This window comes from Rhyacophila brunnea, unplaced genomic scaffold, assembly GCF_057557595.1.
Source record: "Rhyacophila brunnea isolate RB1 unplaced genomic scaffold, BYU_Rbru_1.0 scaffold_13, whole genome shotgun sequence".
Classification (NCBI taxonomy): Eukaryota; Metazoa; Arthropoda; class Insecta; order Trichoptera; family Rhyacophilidae; genus Rhyacophila; species Rhyacophila brunnea.
In genome coordinates, this window is record NW_028232785.1 from 35,077,372 (window position 1) to 35,097,259 (window position 19,888).

Sequence of the window (19,888 nt, forward strand, 5' to 3'; positions counted from 1 at the left end):
GCAATCAACCTGGACAAATAAAAACACACAAAATGACTCATTCTGGTGAAAAGCCATTTAAATGTGATATATGCAATTACTCATGCAAACAATCTGGTCACATGAAAAGACACGAAATGAGTCATTCTGGTGAAAAACCATTTAAATGTGATAAGTGCAAATACTCATGTAGACAATCAAGTGACATAAAAAAACACAAAATGACTCATTCTGGTGAAAAGCCATTTAACTGTGGTAACTGCAATTACTCGTGCACGACGTCTACTAGTATGAAAATACACAAAATGGCTCATTCTGGTGAAAAGCCATTTGAATGTGATAAATGCAATTACTCATGCACGACGTCTGGTAGTATGAAAACACACAAAATGACTCATTCTGGTGAAAAGCCATTTAAATGTGATATATGCAATTACTCATGCATACAATCTGGTCACATGAAAAGACACAAAATGACTCATTCTGGTGGAAAACAATTTAAATGTGATAAGTGCAAATACTCATGCAGACAATCAAGTGACATAAAAAAACACAAAATGACTCATTCTGGTGAAAAGTCATTTAACTGTGGTAACTGCAATTACTCGTGCACGACGTCTAGTAGTATGAAAACACACAAAATGACTCATTCTGGTGAAAAGCCAGTTAACTGTGACAAATGCAATTACTCATGCACGACGTCTGGTAGCATGAAAAGGCACAAATTGACTCATACTGTTGGAAAGTTATAATGTGATAAATGTAATTACTCGTGCATAACGTCTAGTAGCATTAAATACAGAATGACACAATCTCGAGAAAAACTACTTTATTATAATTACTCGTGCATAAAATTGCATAAAAAGACTCATTCTGGCGAAAAACTTTTGAACTACATTGTATTGTTGTTGAATTTAATAAAACGCTAATTTTTGTTATACTTATTCCACATTTAATCAATAAATTAGGTCCGGTTTCGTCCGACTTAGAAGGATGCATTTTAATAAATTAAACAACAATGAAATGTGATTAACAAAATTACTTTACAGACAGTCAGGTACCATGAAAAAACACAAAAACACGCAATCTGGTGAAAACCTTTTTAAATGTTATTTATGTAATAATTACTGATGCATAAAATCTAGTAGCATGAAATTGCACAAAAGGACTCAAAGGACAAAGTATATTCTGTTACGGTTTGGTTTCGCAGGGTTTAAGGCGATATACATATTTTTGATTATTCACAATTTTAACTATAATAATTAATAAATATGTAAGTACCTACCTATCTGAAAACATTAAAGTCAAAGATAAACTTACAATTAAAAAAAATGTTATAACATGTGAATTTGTCAAAGGACCCCGTCTTATTATTACTAAGGGACATATATTTTAATGTCATATTACTAAGGTATTAGTTTGATGATGTTTTATATTATTTTTTTAACTTTATTTATAAGAAAACTATATAAATAATTGCAATCTAGTTTTAAGAATCCACATACTTAAGAAAAATAAATAATAATGACTATCATTTTTTGAAACCGTAGTATTTACCAGTGATGGACTGAAAATTTGTTGGCAACACGAAAACGTAAGTAGATCGACTTTATTTTATAATCAGATTTTTAAATATGTATAATGAGAAAAAAACAAAAAAAAATGTTGAACAGGGAAATGATCACAGATTATACGAATCAAAATTTCACCTTTCTACGATTCTTAGTTTTGTTAAAAACACTTGTTAAAACAAAAAAAAAGTTTGTTTTGCCACTCCTCAAAAAAATCGACTTTTTGTTATACATTTTTATGTTAATAAGGGGACGATGTGATAGTTTTAATGAGTGCAGTAATTAAACACACTATTTAACTAGTTTTATAGTTATATTTCTTATACAGGCGATTTATTTTTATAAATGTGAGACATTGATAAAATTCTTAACTGTAAATCATTATAAATAGGTACGTAGGTAGGAACTTTTAATTAATTATATAATTTTATGCTTATTTAATTTTTTAAGAAAACAAGACATTGTGACATAACTTATCTAAATTAAAGACGTACACAACATGAGATTTTTAATATAACAAATATTAGGTACCCTTACAAGAGAGAAGAAGAGAATAGGTACCTACCTATATAAAATAATAAAAATAAAAACATACTTACTTCAGACCCTAAGTACAATTTTTCTAGACTCTAGAGAAATAAAATTTTTAAAACAAAAAACATATCACGTCTTCGAAAATATCTACGTGTTTGGGGAGCTCATTGACTAGTCTTGCACCACTCGCTAATATTGTCGGATCCCTTCAACAAAGCTATGAACTAGCTAATCCCACGATGACCGCACGTCTTAAGCGTCGGCTTATAGCGTCGTGGGCCCCAGGTTCAAATCCTGGGTCTGGCATGTACACATATTGTATATCGTCGTTGAAACTAGAAAATTGTGTAACTCCGTTTTAATCGAAAATTGACTTTGAATGCCATCTAGTGGCCGTTGATAATATCTATCCGTTTTGCAAATTTTGTAATTCCAGAAAAATTGTATCATTGTTAAATCATGGATGATTTCACTCCAAAACCATACATTTGTATAGGAAACCATAATGTTTTTTGTCTCTCCTGTAAAGTAGTGTTTTTGGAGTTACACAATTTTCTAGTTTCAACGACGATATCAATTTGTGTAGGGTCAGAGTATGGACTTAATAGGTTGAGAGAGTGGATGACATTTGTTTGTCGTAAAAACAAAATCTGTTGGAGGCCCATGTGTTCCTATTAGGATCGGATATGGTTAAAAAAAAAACAACTAGCTTACGGTAGTGGAGTTCGATACACTTCAATTTATGTCGCTACGACCTAACGTCCACTTACACAAATCCAAAATACAACAAATGAGATTTCTCAGAGCAAGTGGGTTCGAAGTATTCAAAAACTGGATTAAGCACAGAGATAATAATTATTATTGAATGGTTTAAAATAATATTACATACGGTTACATAATAATATTATGTCGCTATAGAATGGGCTACGAAAATATTAATTGTTTACGTTATCGGTTGATGATAAAATTGACGTACGCACGTTCGGTCCCTTCTCGACTGAGCACTATTTCACAGTCTTTACTACAGATACTTTATCCAAGCTACTTAGTGAACGGGTAGCTAACGCCTTTATTGGTATAATAAATATTATATTGAAATTATGTCCCAAAAATGCGGGAATTTTTACAAATAACTAAGTCATTGTGAAATAAGCTATCAGAACGGTCATCAGGTCAACCGGTCAACCAGGCGCGACAAATACCGGTCAGTCATTCATCAACCGTGCGCATATAAACACTTACCTAAGCTAAACCGTCAAGTGCCACGCACCGGATGAACCAATGAACAATAGCGAACGAGACGACCAGGGTTGACAACCAGACCATGGAGCTAGCCTCAATAGCACAAAAGGTCAGTGCCTAGGATCCTAGACATACCCTCCTCTCCCAGCATCAGAAATAATCCTTCAGTTTCCAGCTCACTTAAAAGCACAGCCAGTGTCTTTGATTTTATTGTCATTAACAGACAATTTGCATGCGTCTAAGAATTTACACGAAATGGCTTTTCAATGGGTCCTATCATGTATTTTCATGCTACTTAACGTTATACATTTATCACATTAAACAGCCTGGGATCCTAGACATACCCTCCTCTCCCAGCATCAGAAATAATCCTTCAGTTTCCAGCTCACTTAAAAGCACAGCCAGTGTCTTTTATTTTATTGTCATTAACAGACAATTTGCATGCGTATAAGAATTTACACGAAATGGCTTTTCAATGGATGCTATCATGTATTTTCATGCTACTTAACGTTATACATGAGTAAATACATTTATCACATTAAACATTTTCACAAGTACGAGTCATTTTGTGTCTTTTCATGCTACCAGACGTCGTGGATGAGTAATTGCATTTAACACACTAAAATGGCTTTTCACCATAATGAATCATTTTGTGTGTTTTCATGTGACTTAGATGTCTGCATGAATAATTGCATTTATCACATTTCAATGGCTTTTCACCAGTATGAGTCATTTTATGATATTTCATGTTACTTGAATTTCTGCATGAGTAATTGCACTTATCACATTTGAATGGTTTTTCACCCGAATGGAGCATTTTGTGTTTTTTCATGTCACCTGATCGTATGCATGAATAATTGCATTTATCACAGTTAAATGGCTTTTTACCAGAATGATTCATTTTGTGTGTTTTCATGCAACTAGACTGTCTGCATGAGTAATTGCATGTATCACAGTAAAATGGCTTTTCACCAGAATGAGTCATTTTGTGTGTTTTCATGCTACTGGACTGTCTGCATGAGTAATTGCATTTATCACACTTAAATGGCTTTTCATCAGAATGAATCATTTTGTGTGTTTTCATGTTACTTGAATATCTGCATGAGTAATTGCACTCATCACACTTAAATGGCTTTTCACCAGAATGAACCATTTTGTGTATTTTCATGTGACTTGGACGTCTGCAGGAATAATTGCATTTATCACATTTTAAAGGTTTTTCACTGGAATGGGTCCTTTTATGCCGTTTCATGCTGCTAGACGTCGTGAATGAATAATTGCATTTGTCACATTTAAATGATTTTTTTTCAGAATAAGCCATTTTGAGTGACTTCATGACGTGACCAGAACGAAATCTTGAAAAATGACTATCGTCACATTTAACCAGCCTTGCAACTGAATCGGCAGTTTTCGCAATTGTGGTTTTGTGTATCGCTTTGTGAAGCAACATTCGGTGTAAAGACGAAAAAATATCAAAACAGATACTGCACACATAATTTTGTTTATGAAACGATTTTTTTTCCAGTTGTATAACAGCCACTAATAATTCTGTGTTTACCATATTCGATTGAAAAATATTACGTTTACTATTGCGACAGGCGACATCTTTGAACCTTTTAACATATTCCCTTAGGTCTCTCTTCATGTCTTGTTCCTCAATGTCAAGGTCTTCGCTAGACGCTTGTGCTTCAGTCACGTCCCATGACGATATGAGACTCACAACATTGGCTGGTACAGTGCTTATAGCGATAATCTAAATAAAACATATTAGAGTATTAATATATTATGAGATTCATTAAAAGTAAAAAGATCCAGTTAGAATTATGATAACTAGACACGGCGTTATTAAACCTTTTTACGTAGGCACGCGTGCCAAAGTTTTCCAAATATAATCGAAGATCTTGGCATAAAAACAGCAAATGTCACAAAACACTTTTTTTTCAGGAGAGGGCAAAAACGTAATATCTCGCCGAATCCGTGCACAGAATGCCCCTCTACCATAAGTTTAGCGAACCGATTGCAAAATTTGGCAGAGTCGATGTTTGACAGATTGCAACTGACATCCAGTGTTTGTTGATAATTGTCATAGGTGCTTGTTTTCTTCCGTATTTCATTATGATTCTGTGAATTATTTTGTTTCTGTCTAATGGTATTATTTATTTTACAATTGGTCCTATAATTGGTGCTTCATTTTATTCAATCATGACTGCTTTATTTATACTAAACCTTGCTTTCGTAGATGAAACTAATCTACAATGCCGCAAATTTCGTTAAAGCGGCGACGCTTTCGAATTCAAGAGTTTCGTTAGTAAATACACATCAGACGCAGATTCATGAAATCTAATAAATATAATATTATATTTTTAACAACTCAATTCACATGATTGTGCTGGAATCGATTTATGCATACTAATTATATGGTAGGTACCTATACTATCACGATAACCATTTACTTTTATTTGTTTACCCTCCACGTTAAGAGATTTCCTATAAATAAAATATATTTTAATGATTATATATTTATTCAATAACGTAACCTAATGTAGTATTAAATCTAAAAATAAAAGAAATATGAAAGTATGTAATAGCGAGTTCAACATATAGAGACTTTAGTGATATCTAGCGGCAAAATGCGAATATGTATCGTTTATTTGACAGTTAAGCGCCCATAGACATCAAAAAGTAGCCATAGAGGAAAATATTTTCTGTTTATGTATAAAGGTTCAAATAGACTATATGACAATCGGGCACATATATGCTAATAGCGTTTTAGTGTCTATGATCAAATCTATGCCATTCCGACATATTATACACACATATTGTATGATAGCTATGACATCCTTTTTACACTCTGTGACACAGGACGCCAACATAAGAAACGGGTTTTTCGACATATATATGACGGATCGTCATGGAGTGTATTTGAAGCATAAGGAATACTTCTTTCAAATAGACGTGCATGTACAAATACCGTTATTTGAATGGAGCATTATGGAACACGAAGCGATTTCTGTATACAGTTTCGCAAGCACCTCTATGAACACTCGACTAGTTAGTACATGGCTGTAAACGGAAACAGCGTAAGTTATGAGGGTATTAAACGATTCGGTTTGGCTTATTCCATGGAGGGGCTGTAAAACTATTCCGGTTTGCTTATAACGCATGCGCAGTGCGCCAATTTTGACCTGTCAAACTGTTTAGCTGAAACGCCTAAATTTATGTTGTCATGCAGCATGGTAGATAATTAAGTAAAATTTGAGGCTTTACAAAAATTGTTACAAAAAGTTTTGAAAATAGAATTATTGGTCTATTCTCATCCCATTTCATGTAGATATTGCTTCTGTTTATGGTATTTTATGGTTGTAAGTAGTTTTTTTTATAGACAATAGGCTTACCTTTTATTATCTACCTAAAAAGATCTCACGGGCGATTAATTTTATTCACCATTCAATTGATCGCAATTTTAGATAATCGCATTAATTATTGCTTTACATTATAATGATTGTGATGTATAAATCACCGTATTTAAATATTCTTACGTGATTTAACATAAGATTTATATACCTACTCAAAAGATCTATTTTAGCAATCGCCAATAGCTCGATTCTACTCCGCAATCAATAAATGAAACAATTTTGACCGAATTATATTATGATAGTTCATTATGAAGTTTTAAAGATGCATTACAAAATCAAACCTTCAATATAAGACGGCATCGAGAGAAGAAAACGGCACATGTACCTACGTACAATTCAACGTACCTGATGTATTGGTCTGTAATCTGAATATGAACAACCTGGTTGAGGATCATCTTCATATAATGGGTGTGATATATCTTCAATAATCTCGCGCTTGACGACAGCTGGTTGATTATCAGATGTTTTATCAGATGTTTTATCAGAGAGGTCCGCCATAAGGTACTGAAAAAAGCATTATTATATTTTATAAACACCATAAAACCAATTTCAGTTCATGTAACGTCCATGCAGCGATGTGTAATAATAATATTTAACATGAATTAGTAGATAACCTAACCTATATCACATGTGTATCATAGCTGTCAAATTGTATAAACAGGTAATTTTTTGAAACAAAGTTTAATATCCACCTTATGTTCCTACACAAATTGTAAAAAAGCCGCAGTTTATAATGTTAAACTAATCATTGTTATTCTAAATCTAATGTTATTTTAAATTAATTTAGTTTCCAAAAACTAACCTCGAAATTGCAACTTGCAACGTTTGCATTCTCTTGCGTTACATGAGTGCGAGGGTCCGGGTTGTTTGGATGGCTAGTCAGCGTGTCAAACAAAGGCTTACCATCTATATCTGAGTGTTCTCCATCACATTCTTGCTTTACATCCATGTTAAGTGTAAAAATGGCAGGAACAACGTGACAGACTGGATACATTCAGGTCAGTGTTGCCATATTTTGAAAGTGGAATTATAGTACAGTGACTTCAAAATTATAGTATTTCAGCAAAAAATATAGTACGCGTTGAAAGACCAATAAAATTCTGCATTTTCAAAAAATTAAACGTGGGGTAATTAACGTCTTGTTTTTTTTAGACAAAATATCCAGGAAGGGTAAGTAATTAACGTCTTGTTTTTTTAGACAAAATTCAAATGTTAAGTCAGTGGTTTCCAAACTTTATGTTACTACGCCTCCCTTTTAATAAATCTAATCTAGGCGCCTCCCCTCCCCCCGTATTTCATTAAATAATATAGACACCTTTTTAAATAGTCAACAATGTACCTACTTACGAATACAAAAAAAAAATAACAAGGTTTTACTACTTATATTTATATTACATTATTAGCACAATCAATTTCAATATTAGTGAATCCAAATTCACTTCGTTCATTGACAAATGGATTCTATCATGGACTCCACATCCTGAAGCAGACCCCCGGGTCAGGATTTTTAAACCACATATTTAAAATATTTAATAGTTCCGAAACAAAGCAGCGCCGCAGGCGACTTTTTTTGCTATTAATAAAACAATGTGAAAAGTGCATTAGCAAACTAACCAAGAACTCAGTAAATAGATTTTTGTTTGCTTTAATATATCTGGCGTAGAAATCATTTAAAAGTGGAGACATGGCGAACTTTTTTTTTGTCATTTTGATTTCCTAAGCTCCAATTTGTTATGAATGCCTTCACTTTGTCGTTTTAAATCAGTGAATGCATTAGTGGTGCTTGGATTGATTTATTCACTCAATTTTTTTTAAATTTCAACCAAATAGACAAGTTAAACAACAAAATTATCGTTCCTAAGCTAAATTAATTATGATTAATTAATTATTTAATTATCCTAAATTATGATTAATCTCACCCATTTATTTCATTTTTTTACGAGATAGCCATTGCGCTTCACAATAGTATAGAAGTGAGGAATTATAAAATTAGTCTCCATATTTGCAGAAAGGTTTGCAAACAACCTTTTATAGGACTGTTTTTTATGTAGTTTATAACTAGCGGCCGTTTTATGAACTATGCTTTTGCAAACTGCAAACCTGTGGCTAACGTCACCCTTTTTTAAACATGGGGATTATTTTTTTTTTGCTTCTCACGGATTACTTTGACGTTGTTTTTCTTCTATTGGCACCTTTTTCCGATTTCTCAAAATTATAGTATTTTGGGCGTACTATACCTGTTTTATATCGTACATAGTACGCAGACGAAAATTATAGTACAAATACTATAATTATAGTACGGTTGGCAACACTGATTCAGTCTAATGTCAGAAAAGTGTTGCCACAATTCTGAAAAGAGTTTTCCGTCGAAACTAATATTATTATTATAGATACATTAACACTTGACAAGGCCACACGATTCAATAATAATTATGTATGTTTTTTGTCAAAATAAAACAATGGAGTGAAAATGAAAATCAGCATTTCCTCAATCATAACAAGATTCGCGCATCTCGGTATTCAAATGGCAAAAGAGCCCATCTGCATTTTTTCTTTTTTTCAAGTTTTATTTTACAGGCGTTATTAAATACATTATTAATCTTCAACGTGGCAAAAGAACATATCTGTCAGTGCAATATAAACAAAATGCCACCAGTATTTTGAGCCAGACACACGGACATTTTTTGGTGTGTTTTGCACCATGCACGGATAGACAAGGCAAAGTCAAAAGACATGGTCCTTTGACAATGACTTGTTCGTTATGCTTACTACTTGATCCTTGACTAAATGGGTAGGCAATTAAGTGTCCCTACTTAATTGTATTAATTAATAGATTTTATTATATAGGTTAAAAATAACAGTGTAGGTATTGAGATATCCCAAGTCCTGTGGCTAGCTCGGGATGTTGGTTGGAGCTGGGATTCAAAAAATTAAATACCTAATAAATGAAACGTCTTTCTTTGTTGATCCCGTGTCTTTATAATATTTTCAACGGTTATTTTTACAAAAGATATATAATAATATGTAACAGTATCCAAATTAATCGTATATTGTTACGTTCCTAATGTTAATTATATCGCTTATATTCTAATTATTATTAATCCTCTGAATTCGTTTAATTGTTAAGTTTTTAGCGCGGGAATATGCGAACTCAATACCACGTCCTTTCGCGACTACCTATGCATTTTTTTCCACTCTTTTTATATTGAGCAGCGATGCCATCTTTTCTTTTCTCCCTAATAATAAATTTCTTTGGCTTTTTTGGCTCTTTTATTCGGCACAGTCACATTCTTCCCTGACATACTATTAATATAATTAGTTACAATTCCTACGTGCTAAGTACCTACATGTTGAACATTTTGACAGTTCATCAAGGAATTTTGGACGTACGTACGCCCATTGTTGACTAGGAGGTCAGGTGACATGGTTACACCTAATAGGTAATAATTGTAATTTGGACTATCGGGAGAGGTCCAATAGTCATGGGTGGAACAATATACGCTGTTAGTGTGAATTTGCCATTGGTGAATACTCGTAGTGCTTGAAAATATCGAAAGGCAAAATCCGAGTGGAATAAAACTACCTACTCAAATAGAATAATACAAAACTTAAATTCACTAATACACTGTTTATTGTTTGATCGCTTCCACGGAATACACTTTTCAGTAATTCGGCCATACATAATAAATAATTACGTATTGTGGCAACACTTCTCGTAAATTAATGTACCTTGAATGGATACTGTTTGTCACGTTCTTCCTGACATATCTTCCATTAAAATGGATGTAAAGCAAGAGTGTGATGGAGAACAATCTGATACAGAAGGCAAGCCTTTGTTTGATACGCAGACTAGCCACCAAATCAGCCCGGAAGTTCGCACTCATATAAAGCAGGAGTATGCCGACGTTTCAAGTTGCAATTTCGAGGTTAGTTTTTGGAAACTGATTTCTTTTACAATCACTCTGTATTGTGACTAACAACGATTAATATATTAATATAATATGTTGCTTTTTTATAAACTCCGTAGAGACATACAATGATATAAAACGTTGATTGAAAAAATAACTCGATTATACATTTTGACAGCTAGGTACGATACATTTGTGATTTAGGTTCGGGCAGGTTATCTTCTAATTCATTTTGACTATAATAAGTCATTCAAGTGAAAGTGGTTTTACTGTGTTAACCATAATGTTTCTTTCAGTATCTTTTAGCGGACCTCTCTAATATAAAACCTGAGACGGGTGATCAACTATCTGTCATCAAGCGCGAGACTATTGAAGATGTTATAGACCCATTATGTGATGTTGACGAACCTAAACCGGGTTGTTCTTATTCAGAATACAGGCCAATACATCAGGTTCGTTTAATTGTATAATGTGTAATTTTTTTCCCTCAGTGCAGTCTTATATCGAAGGTTGGAATTAGCAATACATGTTTTAATCTTAGAGCCGTTTCACACGCGACACCATTGTATCGAGACGCTGCATGAATGGTCGCGTTTAGACGGAAAAACAGGGATGTCACGTTCATATATATGTAGAGGAAACGATCATGCGGTGCCCAATCCGTTGATATATTCTCAATTGATGAGGGTGACGTGTTTAGATTTTATTAAAAAAATGAAGAATACTCGCTCTTAGAGACCGCATGCAAAAGAGCTGTATTGACTTTGTCTTGGGCCCAATTTCATATATATTTTACCAGACAATGGAGACAGGTATCTTTCCGGAAGCATGGAAGATGTCGAAGGATACTCCTATTCATAAGAGTGGTACGGAGTTATCATTGGAAAACATACGGCCTCTATCAGTCACAGACATTTAAAACATTTTCTGGTGTGCCTCAGAGCTCAAACTTGGGGTCATTGCTGTTGTTCACGTTTTTTATAAATGACATAGCATTGGTAATTAAAAATGCTATGTTTATGTTTATGTTGTTTGCTGATGACTTGAAACTCTTCATGAAAGTTGTCGCCTTGGACGATTGTCGTCAACTCTAACTTGATATAGATAATATATTATATTGGAGATGGTTTACTAATGCCTCGCGAATATTGTTCCAGTTTTCGATGCATGTTTGTATATTATCCGTGGGTCTATCCCAGTGCTCCGCAACCTTTTCTCACCCACGGCATACCAAAAGTCTTCCCAAAATTCCGCGTACACCACACGTAAAACAATTAATACACCAAAACATGAACCCCACATCCTGAAGGGGGACCCCAGGCCAGGATCTTTGGCGGCCACCCTACCTATCGCTAAGGTTAAAAACAGTGAAATACTCTAAAATAGCGTTTTTCAAATAGTGTGTGAGGTTAAATTAATGGTATTGATTGTATGTTCAGCGATTTTTTTGTGTGGTTATATTATATTAATATAATTATGGTTAGTTGTCGGGTTAGGAATAATTATTTGTCGAGCATTGACACAATAATAATTAAATATCTCCTACAATCACATTCTTTAAAATATTAATATTAGCGTAGCAAGATAGCGCCGCAGGCGATTTTTTTTTATTCGAAAATGGAAGCTAAGTAGCGATAGCCTTGTCATAGATCCGAGGATATTTTTTATTAACCAAAATCCAGAAAATAGACAATGAAACATCGGCGTAGTTCAGTTTTAGCGTCCCGTCGTATATCAATTCAACAAACTCCTCTCGAATTTATAGGAAAAGCGCTTCTATAAAATTTTCGGCACTGGTTGCAAAAGGATTTCGTATCAAGTCGCATTGATTGTATGGAAGTAATGATGAAATTTCGTTTGCAGCAAAGTTAAATGTTTTTGAGACGGATCCAAAATTAATTGCCTGTTTTTAATAGTGGTCTGGTAGGTCCTTTGGTATATTTGTAGATCTTTGTGTTAACTCTTTCTTCAAAATTCGACTTTATTTTTGAACCCTTCTAATTTATCAGAACACGTCAATCTATTTTCATTCTGACCTTGCATTGTTTTATTAAGTTCATGAAGGTGCTCAACTATATTACCAGCCATGTACGCAAATTTGGCTATTGCACCGCGGCACACCGGTTGCGGAGCACTGGTCTATCCGACTGACTGTCTCTTTGGAATGTTTACATACTGTAACTTAAAATTAACAAGGGATCTATATTTAGCTACATAGTTTTCCTGACTTATACGCAGCGTAAATGAAAACTCTGCCATTCTTGGTGGTGTTGGCTTGTGTGCCTCTGATCGGAGTCGAGGGCATCCGTTGTTTGTTCTCCCAAGGTTCAAAACTAACCTGCCATTAGTAAAGCCAATTGAGAGGGCAATAACCATGTTTAATGAAATCGCTTCGAATATTGATATATTTCACTTACGTGGGCGTGAATTTAGGTGGACGTTATTATATATTTTTTTAAGATAGTGTCTATCGATAGTTCACTCTGTGTGCTTCCATCTACTTTTATATTTTTGTTATGTTATTTCTTATTTTATTACTCATTATATTTTTAACTCACATTGTTCTGTATTTTCATTTGTAACTCTTATTTTATGTCAATCATGAACGTTTTAAATTTTAAATTTGTTATTTTCTTTATATGTAAAATAAATAAATTTGAATTTTTATTAATTGTGCAGTGTCCAGATACTAGTGTCTCGTGTGAAACGGCTCTTACTTTTTAATGAAGTCATTTTAAAATACGTGCGAGAACTCGTTTCATTTATTGTCTGTGTAGTAGAAATACATGCTATTAGAATATGTACGTTCATTTTTGTTTTATAAAGGTTGTTTTTATAGCCCGATAGAACTTTAAATTGTAAAAATATAACACTAGCTAATTTTGATAGTTTTTTATTTCGAAAGACAGACGTGCATGGCATTAACATTTTTAAATGATTTAGGGTATGTTGCCACTGCACCTGTTCTCAACGAAGCATATACTGGTCACCCAATTTAGAACACTTTTTTCGTACACTGCCAGTTGTATAACACGAATAATGTTTGCTTTCAATGCGCCAATTGTTGCTTAAGGGGGTACCTGCTCAGCGTAAGTGATAATAGAGCTTTTTTGTGTTTTCAAACCATGATCATGGACATTCCTTAAACGTTGTAGATAATCTATTTACATAATTTTAAAGCGATATTATCCATTATATTCATTTTAAACATTTGATGACTGCATGAAGTATTTTTATTACATAAAATAGTGTTCTTTTAAACCTAGACCTTTAAAATTAAGTCAATATTTATTATAAAGCAATTATTATTCGTAGGATGTTTATCACACTTGAATGGTCAAAGACATAGCTTATAATTAGCATTTTTAGAATTATCTTCAAATGTGTCAATTTTGCCCATTTTTTGAATAATAAAATGCCTGATTCTTATCAAATTTGGGATCACAGAGATTATCAATATAATTTTTTATCGTTAATATTTCACTATAATAATGTCGACATAAATTATACTAACAGTTTGGTAAATGCGTTTAAAAATTATTAATTGTAAAAAATCTTAACACCACTGCACATGGATGTACTGAAATATGACTATATTCTAAAACATTAGAGCTAGAAGTTTAAAAGAACACTATTTTATGTAATAAAAATACTTTATGCAGTCATCAAAAGTTTAGAATCAATATAAAGGATAATAAGGCTTCAAAATTATATAAATAGATTATCTACAACGTTTAAGTAATGTCCAGGATCATGGTTTGAAAATACCAAAAAAACCGCCATTTTGACCTACGCTGAGCATGTCCACCCTTAACTACCGGCATCAGCCAGTGAATTCACAAACACCCGCAAAAAATATCGCATGACTTTAGAGATCAATTGACAGGTCCATCTATGGAACTAACTTATCCCCTAAATTTTATATCGATGAGTGCTGCTGTGGTATGGCATATTTCGCCCGGATGCTTGTCATTATATTTTCAAAAATATTATTGATCAATGTTCCATAACGCAATCTTCAGCCTAATTTTGAAAAAATATTGTCCGGTAATGCAATCAAGGGACTTTTAAGGATCAGTCTCAAGCCATATGCAGCATATTTCCATACTAACAAACCCGTTAAGCTACAATGAGCTAAATCACTAAAGAGCAATTTTGCGAGAAAATGCAATAATTATAGGTTGCGCGAATCGACAACATATTTTATAGGTAGATTTGGCAAATTTGTCAACGTGACTCTATTCGTGTTGCTTTGCCAGACTAAACCAATCATTAATGTCATAGGGCCGTATGTATGAGATTCCCAAATTCTTTATAAGCTATTTAACCGATTTTCCATCATATAGCCTATAGCACTGTTTGTGACGTAAGCAATCTGACGTCACGCGCCATTCAAAATGGCTGCCTCAGCTGTCACTTTCAAATGTCATTTTAATATTGCATTCATTGCAACGTTTGCTTGAGGCCCTTGTTCATTTTGTAGACTCTGTAAAACATTTGCGAAATTTAAAAACAGTTCCTAGTCGTGCTGTTTACAAAATACGTATAATTTTGATCCCTAGTCTATAATCTAGATAGTAGGTAGGTAACTGATAAAATTCCTCGTACCTATTTCGCTTGCAATGTTTCTCATGGAGAGATAAGATGGACTTACGTAAGATTACGATAAAATATCACCGCTAAACGACCGAACAAATATGTAACTACTGCTGTATCTGGCATTAAAATATGCAATTGGAAGCATTCTGCATTTTTCAAATTATTATGGTATCTACCTACCTAGTTAATTATTGTAAGATAACTGTAATAAACAAGGCACAACTCTCAAATACACTGGAAACATCAAAAGTGTCATACGGTGATTGGTATAAATGATAATATTATGCAGAGATCATTACATATTATTATCTAAATCATTTGCATTTTCTGTCATTTATTCTTATTCTGTTTTGACATCTCATAATTAGTGAAGTGAAGTGAAGTTAGTCATATTAATATTCAGTATTGCCACCAAATGTATTCAGTGTTGCCACCAAATGGAAAAGTTTACTAGCAATACTTTATCCTTTCGTACAGTAAAATAGTTTTAAAATAAATGTGATAAAATAGCTGATAAATTATTCAAAGTTCATAATAATTATTCATATGTAATTATTAAATTTATATGGTACCGTTCACACACTTTCAGACACATTAACAATTTCAAAATTTTGAATTATTTATCGGGGAATGAAATTTTATAAAACGAACACCATGAAACATGAGATGTCACATACGTGACGTCACTTAACAGCTAATTACGTTTGTACTCATGCATACAAACGTGCAGTATATAGCCTATAAGGTTTTTGGGAATCTCATGCATACGACCCATAAAGTCAACGGGTGTCACACATCACACGACTGTAAGTTCTATCTTAGCAAAAAAAAAACACCTAGCATTTACAACTTTTAAAACAAAATTTATTTTTATTTGCTTTAATATTGTTGAATTAAATATACCTACTCTATTCTTTTTGTAGATTTATTCCCAGCGTTGTTTAACATATATTCCATTGGACGTAGCTAGAAAGGATACGCTTGACAATAACCTGACCAATAACAACACAACAGATTCAACCAATAAAATAGAAAATATGATACAATATTCAGAGATAACTACAGATGAACTAAACGTAAAACAGGAAGTTTTGAAATTATACTTGCCAAAGGTGGTTCGAATTGTGTTGAGAAGACTTATATATTTTTCACGTAACTTTATTTGCAATAATTGTTATGGAGTGTTTGAATCTGTAAATCATCTAAATAGTCACTACATTTCATGCACGTCTCAGCAACCTAAGTTATATAAAACACATATTGATAAAAGACCACATCAGTGTGATGTGTGTTTTAAAATTTTTCTGCAAATTGATAACCTTAAAAAACATAAAATGGCACACATTGGTGAAAAAAAATATCAATGCGATGTGTGTTTTAAAAAGTTTAACGCAAATAGTAATCTGAAAAGACATAAAATTATGCACACTGGTGAAAAACCACATCAATGCGATGTATGTTTAAAAAATTTCCAACAAATTGGTACTCTCAAAATACATAAAATGACACACACTGGTGAAAAACCACATCAATGCGATGTTTGTTTAAAGAATTTCCGGAAAATTGGTGATCTTAACAAACATAAAATGACACATACTGGTGAAAAACCACATCAATGTGATGAATGTTTTAAAAAATTCTCTCAAATTGCTCACCTTAAAAATCATAAATTTACACATACTGGTAATAAACCTCATCAATGCTATGTGTGTTTTAAAAAGTTCAACGCAAATGAAATCAAAACACATAAAATGACACACACTGGTGAAAAACCACATCAATGCGATATGTGTTTTAAAAAATATGTCCTAAAAAGTGATCTCAAAAGACATAAAATGACACACACTGGTAAAATGCCACATCAATGTCATGTATGTTCTAAACAATTCTCTCAAATGTCTTGTCTTAAAGATCATATAATGACTCATACTGGTGAAAAACCATATCAATGCGATGTGTGTTTCAAAAATTTTGTCTCAATTCAATATATCAAAATACATAAAAGGACACATACTGGTGAAAAACCACATCAATGTCATGTATGTTCTAAACAATTTTCTCAAATTTCTCATCTCAAAGGTCATATGATGACTCATACTGGTGAAAAACCACATCAATGTCATGTATGTTCTAAAAAATTCTCTCGAATTACTCATCTTAAAGGTCATATAATGACACATACTGGTGAAAAACCACATCAATGCGATGTTTGTTTAAAGAATTTCCAGAAAATGTGTAATCTCAAAATACATAAAATGACACATACTAATTAAAAGCACATAAATGTCATGTATGTTCTAAACATTTCTCTCGAATTGCTCATCTTAAAGGTCATATAATGACACATATTGGTAAAAAACCACATCAATGCGATGTGTGCTCTAAAAAATTCTCTCAAATTGCTTATCTCGAAAACGTGTTTTGAAAAATATTGCAAATTGATTTTCATCTTAAATATCCTAATAATCTTAAATACTTACTGGTTCTGGAACATTATTCGATTTTTATTGTATTCGTACTGCAACTAATTGCAATACTGAATTGTGAAACCTGTATGTGGCAATATTTTAATTAGTGTTCCTGTTATATTATTGGTCACTTAATATTGTAATAATTATTGTTCTTGACCATTTTATTTGTTTTCGTTTTTACTGAAAAAATAAAGCGTTTGTCCCAAACTAAACTGAACATCTTACATGTAAAAATGCTACAACCAAATCAATAATCTGCAACTAATTATCAAAATGTATGGTAGTGTGAAAGAGTTATGGATGATTTGCTATTTAGTAGGTAGTAAAAATAAAATTTGAGACTAGTATTTTGACAAAATGCGGTATATCATAAGCAAGCGGGCTTCTTTCCAGTATACAAAAATATAGATTTAGGTATAACACAACTTGGTTTGAGGGTTTTTGGTATCTATATTATTATGTATAATTACATTAATGGAGTAGAGAATGTCCGGCGGATGTACGTGGCGCTAGAGGATGCCTTTATCTACCAATGGATCGACCTAGGCTATTGATGATGACATTGACATTAATAAACTGTACTAAACTAGTTTTACGATTGTTTTAATCAAAAATAATAAAATTATCAAAAAGAGAAAAAAGCCGTTCCTTTTTAACCCACTTATTTATAAATACTTTTATATGGCAAGGTATCTTTGGGTCCAACTACTATTCAACAGTGGCGGCAGCTGGAGAAAGGTTAAGATTTCACATAAATATTGCACACTAAAATTTATTTATTTTCATTGAAGTAAGCATACAATTTGCAGATTGTGCAGGTTAATTTTTTAAATTCAGTTAAACTCTACCTCAACCAAACCACACCAATTTAGGTGTACCGTATGGGCGATCCAACTTAAATAGTTCACACTTTTTCACACATACTTGTTTATTTTTGTTGAAATAAGAATACATATTATTACACATGGCGATATTTGTTTAAAATTCATTAAGCCCTGCCTATTTCAAACGATAATAATTATTGATAACATGATGATTACAAATATTGTTAAATCTGTGGGTACTTCACGAACCTTCAATCATAGTGTATATTCAAGTTAGCATCATAGTTTGTTTAAGTACCTTAGAACCTATGTTACTTTGTAAGAAAGCTAGTTATTAGGCATGTCTTGTAATATCATTCAGTTACAAATGATTTGTCAATGGCACGCTCTGCGGTTAGTGAACTCGGATGAGTAAAGCCGACTCGACAATGAATTTCTATTAAATATTGTATAATATGATAATAATTATTATTAGATTGTCAATTATTCAACGAATAAAGAAAATATTGTCACTTATCGATGATTAAACTATGATAATGTCGTTGGTGATGTTTTCACCAAACTAACCGCTGTGTGTGTTCATATATCATCATAATTCTTATTATTACCATAGCGTTTTGAGAATTTCAAATGAAATAAAAATATCGGGTTATTACTAAATGGAGGATAATACTAAAGTGATGTCACCCCCCCTTCAGGGGTGTTACCACCGAGGGTTGATAACAAGCCTTGTGATGAGAAGAAGGATGTTACCAGTCCCTCAGAAGTATCCACCGATCGGAGGTCCCTGATATTTGACTAGCTCAGTCTTGTAAGAGGGGTTTCATCCTGTGAGGATTCGGAGTAGGAGGTGGATGCACTCGAGAATGGTGCTCCACTAATTGCAATTTATAACTCGCTTTTAAAATATTTATATTTTATTGTCTATGGCACAATTCTTTACAGAGGTTAAGGTCACAGAATAATGTTCAGAATATAAAGTTAATAAAGTATTTATTTAAAGTATTTGTAGAAATTATTTTTTTTTAATAAATAATTTTGTATATATAGTCTTGGCTACACATTCAAGTCATTGATTAAAATTAGAAAACTTATTATTTATTTATTTAATTGTTTATATAAAATCTTATTTAATTTAGCACATATTTATAATTTATAAAATATTTTTATATTTATTTATTAATAAAACTAAGTCTTAAAACACTATTTAGTTTGAGCGGTGAACGTTTAATTAAGTTCGAAAGATTATTCACGTATTTATTTTGGCGTTTATAATATAGAACGTCAGTTTATAAAATTCAGTACACGTTTCGCGTTACTGTGAGATGACGTCAGCTACGTGTG

General features: G+C 32.7%; 1 protein-coding gene across 1 annotated transcript; it reads left to right on the forward strand.

Moving 5' to 3' along the window:
* The first annotated feature begins 10,952 nt into the window (after nt 1–10,952).
* On the forward strand, nt 10,953–18,329 carry LOC147077384 (uncharacterized). The gene is made up of 2 exons (XM_085940815.1): nt 10,953–11,102; nt 16,173–18,329. Exon 2 carries the CDS (start codon nt 16,287–16,289, stop codon nt 17,520–17,522), a length of 1,236 nt encoding a protein of 411 aa, XP_085796941.1. The 5' UTR covers nt 10,953–11,102; nt 16,173–16,286; the 3' UTR covers nt 17,523–18,329.
* Nucleotides 18,330–19,888: the final 1,559 nt, after the last annotated feature.

Excerpts from the sequence above, each read along its gene's own strand:
- LOC147077384 (XM_085940815.1), top strand. The coding sequence starts at position 16,287 with ATGATACAATATTCAGAGATAACTACAGATGAACTAAACGTAAAACAG.